The 17037-nt window shown below is 40.6% G+C and overlaps 1 protein-coding gene across 1 annotated transcript in view; it reads right to left on the bottom strand.

The window, feature by feature from the left end:
• Positions 1-17037, bottom strand: part of DNAH10 (dynein axonemal heavy chain 10) — a 5879077-nt gene that overhangs the window by 2854262 nt on the left and 3007778 nt on the right. The window contains exon 34 of the mRNA XM_044069759.1: positions 14208-14342. Within this exon, the coding sequence (XP_043925694.1) occupies positions 14208-14342 (135 nt within the window). The remainder of the gene's footprint in view (positions 1-14207; positions 14343-17037) is intronic.

Raw genomic sequence — 17037 nt, forward strand, 5'->3', positions numbered from 1 at the left:
ATAACCCTGGAAGCAGCAAAGGTTCCAGGTTTAAATGACCACATTTCTCTATTACCATTATTAAAATTAAGGGCTGCCAAAGTGTAAAGGCTGTTATATGTAAATAAGACAGCAGATGGCGCCAGTTCATTAATTTATAGACATGTAAACACTTAATAAACATTTTTTATTTAAATGTCTGGATTTTAAAGAATATAAATGTTATATGAATTAAATATTATAATTTGTAAGTTTTTAAGAAATCTACATAGGATATATCAGGTTAGTTTTATATTTATTTATTCACTTAGATATATTTGTGGTGATAATACATTAGTTTTTATTAATATTCATGAGCCTTTTAAGAGAGCCTGATTAGTGTATTTGAAATGTTTTTTAAGAATTTTATTGGTTAATGCAGTTTTAGTGACCTATTTAAGATGTAATTAGAGTAATTATCTGATTATCTGATGAAGTCCAAGTTTTACGTGGACGAAAACGCGTATTGTGGAATAAAAGCGTTAATGTGTTTCTGTTTCGTGGATGGTAATAAATTGTGCAGTTTGTACTAAGTTGGTGGTTTGCCTCTCCATTAGCCCATTGTGCTCTTTTGGATTCTTTGTTGTGACTTGTGAGTGCATTTTTCGCAGTTTTTGGATTATGTACCAGACCAAAAACATGTTGTTTGATTGGATTGCTATCATTCCCAGAAGGAGGGAATATTGAAATGCTTGCAATGCCAAAAGCACCGCCCAAATCTCCAGGTCATTTATGTACAAATGAGCCTCATGTTGTTGCCAGATGCCTTGAACTGTCTTCCTGAGATAATGCCCCCCCCCCCAATCTGGGAAGCGTCTGTGGTCACTGTGACTTGGGTTTGAGGGGGAAATAAAATCACAGCCTTGAGATACCAGAGGAGAGTAAATCCACCATTGGTGGTCCTTTTTGCATGAATTGGTTATTGCGATCTTGTGCATCATAGGAAGGTCTAGAATTGACCACTGAAGTATTATCATGTGGAAATGAACTGGGGAATGAGAACTATTGAAACAGCCATTTTTCCCAGCACTTGAAGAACTAGCTTGGCAGGAGCCTGCATCAACAGTTTTACATAATGTTGAAGATTGTCTACTCTGTCTTGTAAAAGTTTTGCTATCATAGTAGCTGCTGTGGGGGTAGGGTAACCTCTGCCACAGTTCCTGAACCTGACAGTGTGCAGATACAGCCATTCTTAGCATCCTTAGGATCCCTGCTGCAGTGTTTATGTCTGCTCCTATGAAGACCAAGCTCTGACATGGCTCTAGAGCAGATTTTTTATAATTTATGGTAATACCTAGGTAGGAACTGAGTTGTAGAGTATAGTCCCTGGCATGTAGCATATGGTGCCTGGCCAGGGTGGTTATGAGCTAGTCATCCAGATACGGAAACACCTGGAATCCCTGGCATCTCAGGTGAGCTGCCACTACTGCCATGCATTTGGTGAACACTCTGGGGGCTGTAGTGAGACCAAAGGGCAGAGCATGGAGCTGGAAGTGAATGGCTCCTAGCCAGAAGCACAAATATCTTCTGGATTGCCTCTCCATTTGTATATGGTAGTCCACATCCCAAAGGTCTATACAGCACATCCATTTGTCTTTTTCCAAGAATGGAAATATTAACTGCAGTGTTACCACTTGGAACTTGGTCTTTTTCACAGAATTGTTCATATTCCTGAGATCCAAGATGGGTCTCCAGTCCCCTGTTTTCTTTGGAACTAAAACGAACTTTGAGTAATTTCTGAATCCTCTTTTGTCTGCAGGGACTTCTTAGATGACTCTTTTTCTTAGAAACTTTTGAATTTCTAAGGTAGCTTGTTTCTTCTGATTGAGTGGATCTCCCCTGGATAATATGTCCTGCACCCAACTGTCATTTGTTATCTTTTGCCAGGTTTTGTGGTGCAGAGACAAACACCTCCTAACTGCCTCCAGAAGTGAGTAATCGGGCAGCCCTTCAGAAGCGCTGAAAGGGCCTAGCAAAGAAAGATTTTCTGGAACTCTGATTCTGCGGCCCCCCGCCATGAGGGCAGCATCTTCCATTACTGTTCCCCCTCTGCCTCAAGGGGAACTTTCACTTTGTGTGTCCTGGAAAGACCTTTGTGATTTTCTGAACCACATTTTTAAACTACCTCTCTGACCCTTACAAAACAGTCTGGTAGGTGTGGAAAAATGTACTCCAATGGCAGAAAAGGTATTGCCTTCCTGTTCAACCTGGTAAGCATTTCTTTTACTTTAGGCCCAAAAAGAGAAGAGCCATCAAAAGGGGCATTAATGAAGGAAGACTTGAAGGGCTCCATGAAATTGCAAAGGCACATCCAGGCCTTCCTCCTGAGAGAGATACATGAATCCACAGCCTTACTTGCTCCATCTGCTACATAAAATATGAATCTCATGGAAGAGTTTATGACTGAATTGAGGGTGGCAAGTTGAGTGGTGGCTTTATCTGCCACCACGTCAGCTATGGCTCCTTGGAGGGAGTCTAAATGTTCCTTTAACAGATCCCTCTGTAATCTGGTAAAGTGGGTCAAGTAGTTCAGTGACCATAAGGCAAAACTCACTTAAGAAAAGATGTGCTTCCCATACCTGTCCATGGTCCTGGAATCCTTATTCAGAGGATGGATAGAGGAACTGGTCTCAGATAGTTTCTTTTTAGTGGCCGCCACCATGACCATGGCATCAATTGCTACACATTTAGTTAAGAATGCCTTGTCTTTGGGGGCAGTAATGTACTTATTTGGCCTCCTTGGAGTCAGCTCTATGGAGTCTGGGGTCTCCCAAGCCTTCTGAGAGATTAACTCAATAAGCTCATTGGAAGGATGGGTCATCCAAGAGGATAAGGGGCGAGACCCCAAAAGCCTTCATGTATACTGACTCATCAGCTGAAGGGGATGTGGACTGCCAGTCACCTCTCTTCTTTAAAGTTTCCAGGACATCTCCAAAAGAGACATCTTCAGGAGGTGACTGTGAGGACCCTTCTGCCTCGAGGTCAGTGTCAGATGAGATCGACTCCTTTGGGGAGTCGAGATGCTTCCTCTTGCAAGTCCTCTTCTGAGGGACCTCCTCAGTGGGGTAGTCTGGGAAGTTTCAAAAGAGGGGGGTATCCCCTGTTGGACATCCTGAGGCCTGGAGTCTCTGAAGTCCTGTAGAGAGGGTATGTGAGAAGGAAAGACACCTGTGCAACACTGGAAGGGAGATCCAGGATAGACTGTATTTTAGACTGGGATGTAGTCAAAACCCTCCTCATGACTTCAAAAGCAGTCTGTACCTGCTCTGAAGAACACCCTGTATCTGACAAAAGGGTTGCTGGGGCCAAAGAAATCTCCAGCGCAGGAGACAGAAGCTCTTAAGCAGAGGTAGGAGCCAACCTCACCTGCGCCGAAGTCCCCTGAGGCAGGGTCAGATCTAGAGAGATCCAAACCAGGTCTGCGGACCCAACCAGAGAGTGTCAGCTCCTACAGATCTCTTGCTCTGATTGGGCAGAAACACTTGGGGCAGACATCTGATCCGAGGAACCTATGGGTCCCAGATCATAAACAGACAAGTTGGACATGCAAATCTTCCAGCTCCAAAAACTGGATGGACTGGAGGAGGAGCAGGTGCCGAAGGGGAGGACTGTGTCTGATCCAATTTCTTTGGGGTCGGATCCAATAACAACTTGGCCAAGGCTGATATCTTTAACAGCCTCTGCACTACCCTATCTATATCATCATTGGACAAACTCCTGGTAGACCGAGTAGAAAGTGTTGGAGACATTGACTTTGCCAGAAAGGGAGAGGGGAGCCAGGAGGGTATTGGTTCCAGTGAAGGGGAATGGCTCCAATATCTTAATTCAGTGGAAGCCGTAGAGGTCAGAGTCAAGGTTTCCAGCTGCTCCAATGAAATCTTGGATCCAGAAACAACTGTCTGCTCCAAGAGTTCTGTTTGAGCAGACAGTTTAGGAGTTTTCTGCTTCAGCTCCAATAAAGATTTCAGCCTACTGTGATGGAAAAGGCTGTTTGCTCAACTTTTTCTTTTTGTTGCTGGAAGAAGGACTGACTGGGGAGCTGGTAGTCTGTTCCATGATCAAGCCAAAAACGGTGCCTCTTTCCCAGGCAAGACAAGCAGCAAAAACAGCAATTGTCATTATATACTACCAGTCCACAAAAGCTACTTTTTTGACAGAAAAAAACACAGTAAAAAGCACTTTAAACACTCTGCCAGCCCCACAAAATAAACATGATCACAATTTCTCCACAGAAAAAAATGTTTTCAGTTACTTTACATTACTTGTAAACTGGCAGAAAAAAACAAGTGCTTTAAAAGTACATTACAGTGTCAAGAAAATCCATTAAAACACAATACTTCTAGTGTTAAAAATAACAAAAATAACTTTTCCAAAGAGGAAAGTAATAAAATATCAACAAAATTAAGACAATAAAAGTTTCTTTCACCAAAGGGAACTTATCTGCCCAGCAAGGAAAGCACAAGTCAACCATCTATCCTTGAAGCCACAGAGGACCGTTGTCTTTGGCAACAGTAAAGCTCTGAAGGGCTTTGTGCATAACTTGCCTTTTAGTCAGCTCAGCTCAATAGTTTGGGCATGTGGAAGGTGCCTTGAAGCTCTGGAAGCTGGCCAGCTGTTATATCCTTGTCAGGATAGAACCCATATAGCTAAGGCTATTAAAACAATGATCAAAATGATGAACACCTTTTTCTATCTGAAAAGAGTGGATCCATTCACTGTAACTGAAGAACAAAATCTTAAGCTGTTCCTAATGTGTGTACCCTTGGCCAACATAGACTTGAAAATAGTGGCCCCAAAACAGGATCATAGTCTAGAAACCAGGTCTAATTTTGACCTAGAAAAAGAAGTTGTGTACTTACCATAACGTTTCATCTGTGTTGTCCATTTTCATTCTTCCTCAACTGATGCGTTCATATCCAATCCTCGGATCCAACTAGGCTGTTGCTAAAGCTTGTGGCAACCAAAAACTTTTGAGCTTCATGTGCCAACCCTAAATTACCTCAGATCTTGTCTGCTGATTTTCACCATACAGGAAATATTTATCATACATAAATAAGGAGATATAAAACTGCATGTGCTGAATACAGAAATAAACTACATCTGGAGCTCAATATAACAGGCAATGATGTCCCTTTAAAAACTAATTTTCCAGAAGTTTGTAAATATAAAGGATGGGGGTTGGTGGGTGGGAAGTTGAGGAAGAATAAAAATGGGCAACACAGATGTAATGTTATGGTAAGTATATAAATTCTTTATCTGATGTTGTCACTTTTCATTCTATCCTCAGCTGATGGGAGAGAGTCCCAGGCTATGTAAAATCCTGGTTGGACTCTAAGGAAGGATATTCCTGAGCACAATTGAAGCAAATGATGCTCTACCTCTGGAGACAAGATCCAATTTGTAATGAGTAACAAAAGTATGGGAAAAAGCCCAAGTTGCTGCTGCACATATGTCATTCATGGACATTCTGGAAAAGAAAACTGGCATTGCCATAGATCTAGTTGAATGAGCTCATACCAGTTGTGGGGTTAGGTAACACCCAGTTTTTTATAAATAAATGAGATACAATCTACAATCAGTTATGGCTAAAGTTACTTTGGCAACTGGTTTGCCCAATTTCAAGTCTGCAAAGGTTTCTTTTTTATGTATTTTGTTCTAAGCAAATAAAAACTTAATTTGCTGTGAACACCCAATAAATGTAAGATGTATTCAACTTTACTAGAAAAACTGGGGCAGAATACTGGCAAATTAATGGCTTGACTAATATTTGAGTCTGACACGACCTTGGGAATGAAGGAGACAATCATTCGTAACGTCACTCTATCCTTGTGAAAAATCAAGTAGGGAGGTTTAGAAGGCAATGCCTGAATTTCTGAAATTCATCTAGCAGATATAATGGCTACTAGAAAAAATGTTTTCCAAGTAAGACATTTAATGTCACATCTAGCTGCTGGTTCAAAGGGGGAATGTATAAGTGCTTGCAATACCATACTGAGATCCCATGAAGGAGTAGGGTCCTTAAAAGGAGGTCTTAAAAGTAGAGTGCCTCTCATGAAAGCTCTGAACAACTTACGAGAAGCTTCTCAGGAACCCTCAAAATCCAATGTGAAGGTCTGATATCCCTGTTAACTGAACTTTGATGGTTGAAGGACTAGCTCCTTCCTTAAAAAGTACGGCCAAAAACTCAAGTATGTTAAGTATTGGAGCTGAAAAAGGTTCAACATGATTTTCATGTGCTCAGTAAACAAATATTTTCCATTACTGGAATACAGTTTACATGTTGAAGGTTTATGGAAAATGTTGGACAGGGGAAGAGAGTATGGGTTGTCTGGCTATTAAAGGAATTGGAGAAACCAGGCCGGCAGCATGGGATTTGATATGTCAGGATGGATCATGCCTGTTGGGTGTGACAACAGGTCTGGAGTCAGATCCAGAGTCCAAGGTTGGAGAAGGTTGGAGAAGTGAGGCCAAAGGAAGGGAAACCAAATCTGTTGAGGCTAGTAAGGTGTAATGAGGATGACTTTGCTCTTCAACATGGCAGCTTTCTGCAGGAGGAATTTCAGAATTAATGGGATTGTTGGGTAGATGTAAAGTAGACCAGGGGGCCAAGTGTAAATTAGGGCATCCCTCAAAGATTCCCCCTGTGGGGGGATTAGGGCAAAGTATCTGCTGCATTTGTTATTTAGGGGAGAAGAAAAAAGATGGCAGCAAGGTTGATCCCATCAACAAAAAATCATTTCCATTACATTCTTGTTAACAGAACACTCGTGAGGTAGAAGATTGCACCTACACAGTTTGTCTGTTATCACACTGGGACTTCCTGGAATGTGTATTGCTATGAGAAAGTGGTTGGATGAGACTGCTCATAGTTACACTATGAGCACTTCTCGACACAAGGGATATAATCTGGCCCCTCCTTCTTTGTTGATGTACCAAACTAGTGACATATCATCCTTCTGAATTACAATCATCCTCAAAGGGAGAGCATCTTGGAAGGCCTGCAATGCTAAAAGCACAGTTCTCATCTCTAGGACACCGATATGCAAGTTGGCCTCTTCGGGGGACCAAATGCCTTGGATTGTTTTCCCCAGGAAATGCCCCACCCAACTGGGAAGTGTCTATGGTCACTATGGCTTTGGGCTGAGGAGGAATGAATGGATGGCCTTGTAAAACCTGATCTGACTGAATACAACACCTATGATCTCTCTTGCATATCTGAGTGATTCATATCAGAGTTGACATGGGTTGGTAAAAAATCGCCCACTGTGTTGCTAGCATCCACTGAAGAATCCTCATGTAAAAATCTGGATAAAGGTACTAGTGTTATTGCTGCTGACACTGATCCTAGAGCTTGAAAGACGAAGCAAGATGAAATCTTGGTACAGCAGATTATTTTTCTGACCTGTGATCTTATAGTTTGAACCTTTGGGGGCAGTGAGGCTATCACTGACTTTGTGTTGAAAACTGCTCCTATGAATTCCAAATTTTGAGTTGGTTCCAGTTGAGACTTGCCATAGATTATAGTTACCCCTAGATAAGAACACATCTGTAGACCTCATCTCTTGCATTAACTTACTGATGACTGGTCGGGGTGGTAATGAGCCAGTTGTCTAGGTATGGAAACACCTGGAATACTTGCAGTCTCAAGTGAGCTGCTACTACTGCCATACATCTGGTGAACACACTAGGGGCTGTCATGAGACCAAAGGGCAGAACTCTCAACTGGTAATGACTAACTCCCAGCCAGAAGCGTACAAACTTTCTAGATCATCTATGTGATAGTATGCATCCTGAAGGTCTATAGAGCACATTTAGTCATCCTTGCCCAGAAAATGGAGAAAGGACTGAACAGTGACCATATAAAACTTGGTTCAGCGAATTGAGTTGTTCAAGTTGCTGAGCTCCAAGACTGGTCTCCAGTCCCATTTTGCTTTGGCACTAAAAAGAATATTGAGTATATTCCGGATTCTATCTGGTCTGGCAGGACCACTTTGATGACTCTTTTTCTAGCAGCTTTTGTATTTGAAACACTGCTTCTTCCCTTTGACTGGCTGGAACATCAGGGATTTTTTTGAGATTAGAGGTGGAAGGGAAAAGGGTATTATATATCCTCTGGAAATAATCCTCTCCACCCAAATATCTTTTGTTATGTCTAGCCAGGCTCTTTAGTGCAGGGATAATTGGCTCTCAATTGCCTCCAGAGGTGGGCAATCAGGCCTTCTTTCAGGAACACTGGTAGGGTCTGTCAAAGACAGGATCTCTGGAGCCCTGCTTTTGCAGGCCACTGTGAAGGCTGCCAGCCTAGCTAGCTAGAATTTTGTAAATAATTCTATGTCCTTGTAAATATTAATATGATCCACAGGCTTGTTTGACAAATGTAAGAAAACTGTGTATGTTCTGAGCTTCAGAAATGTAACCACAGTGCGCCCTGCTGGAAGAAAGCTTATAAGCAAAGGATTTTATGACTGTATTTGATCTTAAGCTCGGAGACAGGATTTCTGCAGCTAGAAATATTTTCTATTATTTTAAGACATAGATAATTACTAGGCTTCACATGTAAAGTATCGTTTATTGCTGTGGCTTCCTGGCAGGTGCAGATCAAAAGAGAAATGTTAAATTTTAAGTTTTATGAGCCTGGGAAACTTAAGGAGAAGTAACAAGAATGATGTAACCTGAAAATGACTCAGCAGTAATGTGTATTATCAATTTAAGGGCTATCTCAGAAAGTAAGGATTGCATTTTGTATTTGCTTCTGAAGCTGACAACAACTCACCAGCACTTTGCCTTTGATCTGTAAGTAGTATTTATAACAGTGATTTCTCTTAGCGATAGATAGAAATATAGCTAGATTAGTCTATCTGTTTTCAATTTTTATGTCAGACTGTCCTACAATGTTGCTTTAAAGTATTTCTTGTGATTTCTGAACTCTCTAATGTCATTTTGTTGAATTAATAAGTACTGTCTTGTGCTTTTATTATTTATTATTAATATTTTTAAACCTTTTAACTGTGGCTGTTTTGTGTAGAGATAATTTAAGCTCTCAGAGTACTTGCAAGTATTTGGTGATACTGTATAAGCCACTTCAATAGCCTTAACCCTGGGTTACACTTACTATTTGGATAACAGTAATATTACACAATGGAATTGGACACCCTTTAGTAAGGGCCTTTATAGTAGCTGATTAGAGTAGTTGGTGGGAGTGAATTACTACCTTATAGCCTGGGCAGAAGGGGGCATAGCTAGTGAACCTGTGCCAGCCTTCCCTGGGAGTGTCTGTGTCTTTGTATATAAACCAAATCTCAAAGTGTGTGTGCGTCAGCTACTTGGGCAGGGACACGAAGCGCTGCTTGGACAGAGAGGGTACTGGAGGTTTTGGCTTGACTACTCATTTGAGATTTGAACCCTATAGCTGTGCCAGTGAGGAGTCTTATTGGGGATCTGGAGAGAAAGGGAGACACCAGCCTCAGACTGACTGTGACCTCTGTGTGCTCTTACGGGAAATTGTACTTTACTGTGTGTGTACTTGTTATCCTCCCAATGTGGATGCCCCTCACTGGTGCCAGTGGTGAGGATTGAGGCTCCTTGCTTATTAGGCCAGTGCACGGGTGTCACAGCCACCTTTGCCCCAGGAGGCGTCAACCATTGGAGTCCCCCCCTCTGCCTCTGGGGGAAGTTTCTCCATGTGTATCCTGGAAAGGACCCTGTGATTTCTTGAACCACACCTTTTGACCACCTTGTTGATTCCTAGAGAACGATCAGAGAGGGGTCAAAAAACATACGCCCACAGCAGACAGCAGCTTTCCATCCTTCTCACAGCTGGATAATGTGTCCTTCATTTTGGGGCCAAACAAAAATGCACCATCAAAAGGAGCACTGATGAACGAAGACTTGAAGGGCTCTACAAAAATCACATAAGCGCATCCAGGCATGTCTCCTGATGGAAATGCCTGAACCCACTGCTCTTGAGGTTCCTTCAGCTACATACAAAATGAGCCTCATGGATGAATTCAAAATAGATTGACGGTAGCCAACTGAGAAGTCAAGGATGATTGAATCTCTGCAGAAATGGATCTTGAGAGGGTATCTGAGTGTTCCTTAATCAAATCCTTCTATAGCCTTGTAAAATGTGCCAAATAATTTATCGACCTTAAGGTGAAGGTGTCTGAGGCATAGACATGTTTCCCAAACCTGTCCATCACCCTAGACTCCCTGTTAGGGGGATGAACAGTGGAACTCTCTTTGGCAAGTTCCTTTTTGGTGGCCTCTACCATGAACATGGCATCAGCAGGCACTCCTTTTCCCAAAACTGCTTATCTGAAAGTGATGCCATAAATCTTTTCTGGTCTCCTTGGTATGGGTTCAACTGTGTTGGGTTCCTTCCACTCTCACCGTAAGACCAATTCAGTAAACTCAGTGGGCAGAGTAATCCAGGAGGTAGATGGGCCAGTACTGAAAGCCTCCAGGAATACAGCCTCCTTGGACTAAAGGTTGCTGGGAATCCAACCACTTCTCAGCTTTAAGATTTTAAGGATGTATCCTTCATAGAAGTCCATAACCTCCATGAATGACCCTTCTGGAGAGTCCAAGTGCTTCCTCTTACACTTCTTCTTCCTAGGGACCTCCTCAGTGGGATGCTCTGGAGAGGTATTGGAAGAAATAGAAATATCCTGCTGGAAAGCCTGGGGGTCTCAGACTGGTTGTCCCTATGGTAAAGCGTGATAAGGCTCCAAATGCAGAGACATCAAGGTAGAAGGCTGAAGATCCAAGGGGGTTGGATCCATCTGCTCTGTCAGGGCAGAAAACACCCTCTTCACAACCTTGAATGCTGATCTCACTGGAGAGAGAGAAGACCTTGGATCCGAAAATACAGTCTTCTGAACTGGAGTCCTCCCCCACCCTAAGAGCAATCTCCTTGAGAAGGAGGCTAGAGCTGAACTATCCAGTGCCAAAGCTCCAAGTGCAGAGATGGCTCCAACAATTTCGGAGTCGACTCCAACACCTCACAGAGAAGCTACAGCTCTGAGAGTCCTCATGATCTGACTGAATCAGAGCACTCAGAGTAAATTTCAGATCCGAAGATATTCCTGTCTTTGGATCTGAAACAGACAGAGCTGGATGGTTCGGATCCAGAGACTCTGAGGCAGTCAAAGGAATCAGAGGAGGAACTGGAAGTGGTGGTGTAATCGAACGATGGACTTCTTGGCTCGAAAGGGTAGGAACTGATAAGACACCTGTCTGACATTGTGCAGAGAGAATCTTCCACACCACTCTCTCCATGCCTTCCTCTGTCAAACATCTGGAAAAACGAGTCGAAAGTTAAGAAGGAGACTTGGATCAGTGACTCCTCAAAAATGGCAAAGGCCCTCTTGAAGGCACCGGATCAATGGATGGTAAATATCTTGTCCAGGGTAGAGAAATAGGGCTGGATGTGGTCAGATCTGGTAACTTTTTTGTCAGATCCAAGGAAGTCGGGTCCATCAATTTTTTTCTTTTTATTCAGATCTGAGGGTGAGGTCAGATCTGGCTTGGATCTTTTTCTGGACTACTCCAAGAACTGGGTGGATGATGTGCATGGTCTCAGAGAAGAAGGCTTCAAATCTTTACTTTTGGGAGACTAAGCCTTAGATACTGCCTCTTCAAAAGCAGAAGGAAACAGACCTTTCAATACGAGTTTGTTCTTCCATCTCAACTAAGGCCCTTGGATTAAAGCCATGACATTTTGAGCAATCCTCCTGTAAATGCAAAGGCCCAAGGCAGTAAGCACACAAAGTGTGGGCATTGAACATCGGAAGCTTGTACCCACACAGTGTACTTTTTAAAAACATTGGGGCCTTTTTCTGATATCATACTACTAAAATGTAAAGATACACTGTTAAGTAAGAACAGTTTTTTTTTATATAGAGTGAAAGAAAGAAAGAAACTACCAACAATAGCAATAAAAAGACTACACTAAAGTACAGAAAGGAAAAACTTACTAACAATAGTAAGAGAAGAAGTACAAAAACTGTATGACAGATAAAGAAGGGGAAAAATACCAACTATGGTTAACAGAAGATTTACTCTTAGTAAAAGGGAAAGGGAAAAATTACATAGAATTATAAATATTTGGAAATATTAGAGGAAATAATAGTGATAATAATAATTACTTACCTAATGCTCGAGAGAGAGGTCAACCATATCTTTCGTGCAAAGCAGCAAATGAGATCTGGAAGTAATTTAGGGTTGGTGTGTTATGGGTAAGGGAGAAGCTTGAGAGTTTTTGGTTGCCATGAGCTTTAACAATGGGCCAGTCGGATCCGACGACTAGATCCAAACCCATCAACTGAGGACAGAATGAAAATTGGCAACACCAGATACTAGGTTTTCTAAATCTAAAACACAACCTATGAACCAGATCTAATTTGCAATGTCTCACAAAGCTATACAGTAAACTCTCAGTTAACCAGAACTCAAGTAACCGGCACTCTCAAGTAGCCAGAAAAATATCAAAGAAATACAGTACAGTATGAACAATTCAGTGTTTCATGTGTTGCACTTTCTGTGCCCCCCCCCCCCCCCACCGGGAACATACCTTATGTTTTTAGAGTTTTAGAGTTTTAAAAAGGAAGATACAAATAAATTCCCTCTCTCCAGCCTGAGAACAAGTCAAACCAAACAAGTCAAATTGCTAAAATGTCAACACTCGTTCCATACTCAGCTTGCATCAGATTGCACATTCTCACTCCAATCTTTCACACACACAGTCTCTTCAGCTTTCATGCATGCATTCACTCACTCTTTCTCTCTCCAATCTCTCACACACAATCTATTCAGCTTTCATACATTTCTCTGATCTCTCACACACAATCACTTCTGCTTCTGCTGTCATACATGCCTTCACTCACTCTTTCTCTCTTCAGTCTCTCTCACACACACTCTTCAGCTTTCATACATCTTTTCGATCTCTCACACACAGTCACTTCCGCTTTCATACATGCATTCACTCTCTCTCAATTCAGTTCATTAAGTTCCAATCCACTCATTATGCCACTGAAAGCCATTCTACATGCCACTTTTTCTAGGGGAAATATAAGGTTAAAATATTATTACAGCCAGGCTTTTAATTACTGTATTTCAATATTAAAATCAAATCAATACAGTGTTTATGGTATGGTATAGGGTACAATATTTGTCAGGTTTATTTTTAATAGCATCTCTCAAGTAACCAGAAACTATACTTATCCAACATCTACTAATCCCCATGGGTGCTGGTTAGCTGAGAGTTTACTGTATAAGGATGATCAGGTTGCAACTGCAATAATATCATCAACACTTGCAGTTTTAAAAAAAGCAGCGGAGGTAACCAGGCCTCTAGCAGAATTAATCTCATCTTATCTGATAACATTACTTATTTATCTTTTGTTTTTTTGTTTTTGACTGGAGTAGTCCAAGTGGGCTGTGATAGCCCCTATTCAGCAGAGGCCTGAGCAGAAAAGCTCCTGTTACAAAATAGGCAGTTTTACATAAAATTACTGAAAGACAGCTATTCTAGAGAAAATCTGCAATCAGAAAAATTTAAAGTCATTACATAATAATACAAGACAAACTGGCATATACAGTGAAGTTTAAAATGTCAAGTTACAGTTTTACTTTTACAGGTAGAAGAAATAAAAGAGTGGAGATATGGTAAACATGAGTATAAATCAAGAGGTGGTGATAAGAGTAGAAAACAGAGAAAGTGAGGAAAGATGAGTAGTGTGTTTATTTGCTAGGTGATACATAGAAAAAGCAAGGTGTAGAGTAGTTTTAGTAGATGTAGAATGTAGCGAGCATGAGCTGGAATTTTGCTGGAGAGAAAAATATATCGGGGTAAATAGAGAGAGTAAAAGTGGCAGTCAGAGAATAGAAGACAGCAGGAAAACTGCATTGAAAATTTGCTGAGGTATATAGGTGTAATGTAGGTGTGTAAGGGCCAGGGTACTCTAGCCTAAGAAGGTGAAAGTGCAGAGCCAAGTGCTTTTAAACTATAGACTAGTTATTTATGCATAATGATTTTTTTTTTTAATTTAAGCTACACAACTGGAGTTCAGGTATTAGGTTTAGCCTCTATATTTCTGCTTAGAACTTATCAGTACTTATATACTTATCACAGTCAAAACAATCATACTGACATTTACTTGTTATGCAAAGAGACATATAAAACTGTTTACTTTGTAGTCCATTCCTTCACCACAGTTTGTCACTACACACAGTAAACCCAAGGCCTTTGCCAGGTCTTTAGTTGTTTCCGTTTTACCCGTGCCAGCTGGACCTGCAGGAGCTCCACCCAAATACATTGATAGTGCCTGTGGAGTAGAAGTACAATTAGTATTTAGTACATGTTAACCTCTTAAAATATATTTTCAAAACTGTTCAGCTGTAGAACTGCTCAGATCAGGTAATAGTCACACATTTAAATGCTCTCTGCCAAAATATGCAATTTTAAGGCACTGTTATATGCTAAACTATTTTGTCACTCTAATATCAGTTGTACAATACAAAAGAAGTCTGGAAAGGAGTTTCTCTTTTCTACCTGATCATCTGTGATGACTTTATTTGCAACAGTACTGTTTATATAATCACAAAAAGGCATTTTGTGTAAAACAACAACAAAGTCATCATGTACTTTAAGCAAAAATTGTCCAATGCCAAAAAAAGCTATTGGAAAAAAATTACAAAATAAAATAAAAATGACTAATAAACCAAAACAATTTCAACAACAAATTCAGAGTATTTACAGAGCTAGTGATTTTGTCACTTCATCAAAATGATGAAATCTCTTTGAGGGATGAAAGTGCTAAGAAAATTACACTTTGAGAAAGTTTTTTTTTTTGGGGGGGGGCGGGGTGATTTTCTAAAGTTCCCTGGGGATTATTTAATTTTTTTCCTGTAAGTATCATCGGCTTTCATCAGTTACTTGTTTCTCCTATAAACCAGACAGGTATTCAGCAGTACAGAAATGGTCAATCTGACTAGCTAATAACTTAATAACTAGATGTAAGGCAAGATAATCAACCAGTAGCTTGGTTTCTCTTTTAGGAAAGAGATTTCTTCAAATGAAAACATGCTTCAAGATATGCAGGGATAACGTCAAGAAATTCTCTCATGTTGTAGAACTGGATAATATCCAATACTAATTAAGTTCTGTAAATCTCTAATTAATCTTCATCAGTTTATAGGTCATCTGGTATTTCATCTTGCAATGGTAGCCGTGTCACTCTGTTCCTGTCCAAGATTTCCTTTCTGATAGCCAGTTTTGGACCTGTATTTTCTGGCTGCTGTTGTACTCCATTCTTTTATTTCCTGATCATTTTATTAGTACAGCCTTAACAAAACTGCTTCGGTAGTAGCTGAACTACACCCTCACTTCCAACAACAGAGCAAACAGTCACATTTTTGGCTTTAAGCACATATCCTTCAAAATAACACAAATGACCATTGATCATGTACATTGAAAATAAGTTCTGTATAATTTACCCCTATTAACAGTGATAGTCACTATATCACACCTCTGAACTGTACAGATTTTCGCAGAAAGTCCAGATTTTTGTGTCACATTTTTAGTCTGTTTCTTATAAAATTGTGGTTTACTGGCAAATCACTGAGGGTTTTAGTCAGAAAATCATGACAGACATTTGAGTTTCAGACTTCATACCCTTCAGAAAAATTAATGCTAATGAAAACTTGTCATTTTATCAACTTTCTAAGAGCGATATGTAAAAAGTGTCCATATTTTTGGGCCTTTGCCCCCCCCCCATTATTTATGGCTTTGTCCAGATATCTTGATCTAAGAGGTTGAGAGGTATACCGTAAGAGTGGATTACTAAATGTCCCTATTTTCACAGTGATTAATGAATCATACAGCTCTCTCAGTAAGTACCCAAGACTGGTAAAAGTTGCCCCAAAGCAATGATGATTAATGATACAGAGTCTCTGCACTGTAACTGGTGCATATATAATGTATGCAGACTATGTCACAACTAAAGCTCGACTCATCAGAAGCTGAAACCACAAGTGCTCCACAAAACTAAGTCACACAGAAATATCATGACAATCCATAAGAGTCTTCTACTCTACATATATGGTGGCTCAAAAGGAACTTGCCTATGTCTGGAGAAAATTGCCATACCATTGTAATGTTTGATACTAGTGCCATTAACCTTTCAAGTTTGGCAAATACTTCATGGGGACCAAATATGTCATGTGAAAATGACAACACTCATACTTATCCTGCAGACATGACCTCTCCCAGGAAAATGGTTTATCTAGTATTCTGTCTTGGTAAAGGAGCACATGTAAGACAAGGTTATAATAGTGTAGTTACCAGGCATATATCTTAGTCATCATAAAGCCTAGTCCACTATATTTTATTGGCTGTGGAACTCATCCTTAACAAGAATGAATATCACCATTTAGCAGACTCTTACAACAGAGCACCAGGACCAATAAATAAGAACAAAACCACCTGTAAGAAAAGGAAGGTATAAGGGGAAGAATAATGAGATACCAGTGAGAAGACTGAGGCACGCTATTTACTGTTATAGAACCTGACATGTAGTACATTATATCACTTTCCTTTTCTACACAATGATGGAGGGATTGAATAGCATACTATACAACCAAAAGCTGGGTGGAGGTTCAGCCTAGCATATCTTGGACAACTGTAACAGTAAAACCAGCTACACTTCTCTTTAGACCCATTTAACTTGCACTGCTTGAGCAATATGTGGAATATGGACCAAACAGCAGCTTTACAAATGAGCTTCCTCCTCTGAAAAACACAAGACAGAACAAAGTTTCTGCAGCTGTTAGTGCAGAGGACTAAAGCTCTAAGCAATCAATGAGCTGTTTCTGGTGCTCAAGATACACAGTCTGATTCCTTCCACCTTCATTTGCCTACTGTGTGACTCCGAGCAAGTCACTTAACCAGATAGTGTTTGTTGGTCACCCATGAAAGGGAATGATTTGATCATTAGGCTTAGCCATTCAACAAATATGTAA

Source organism: Protopterus annectens, chromosome 4.part0 (assembly GCF_019279795.1).
Source record: "Protopterus annectens isolate FY-2018-M chromosome 4.part0, PAN1.0, whole genome shotgun sequence".
Classification (NCBI taxonomy): Eukaryota; Metazoa; Chordata; order Ceratodontiformes; family Protopteridae; genus Protopterus; species Protopterus annectens.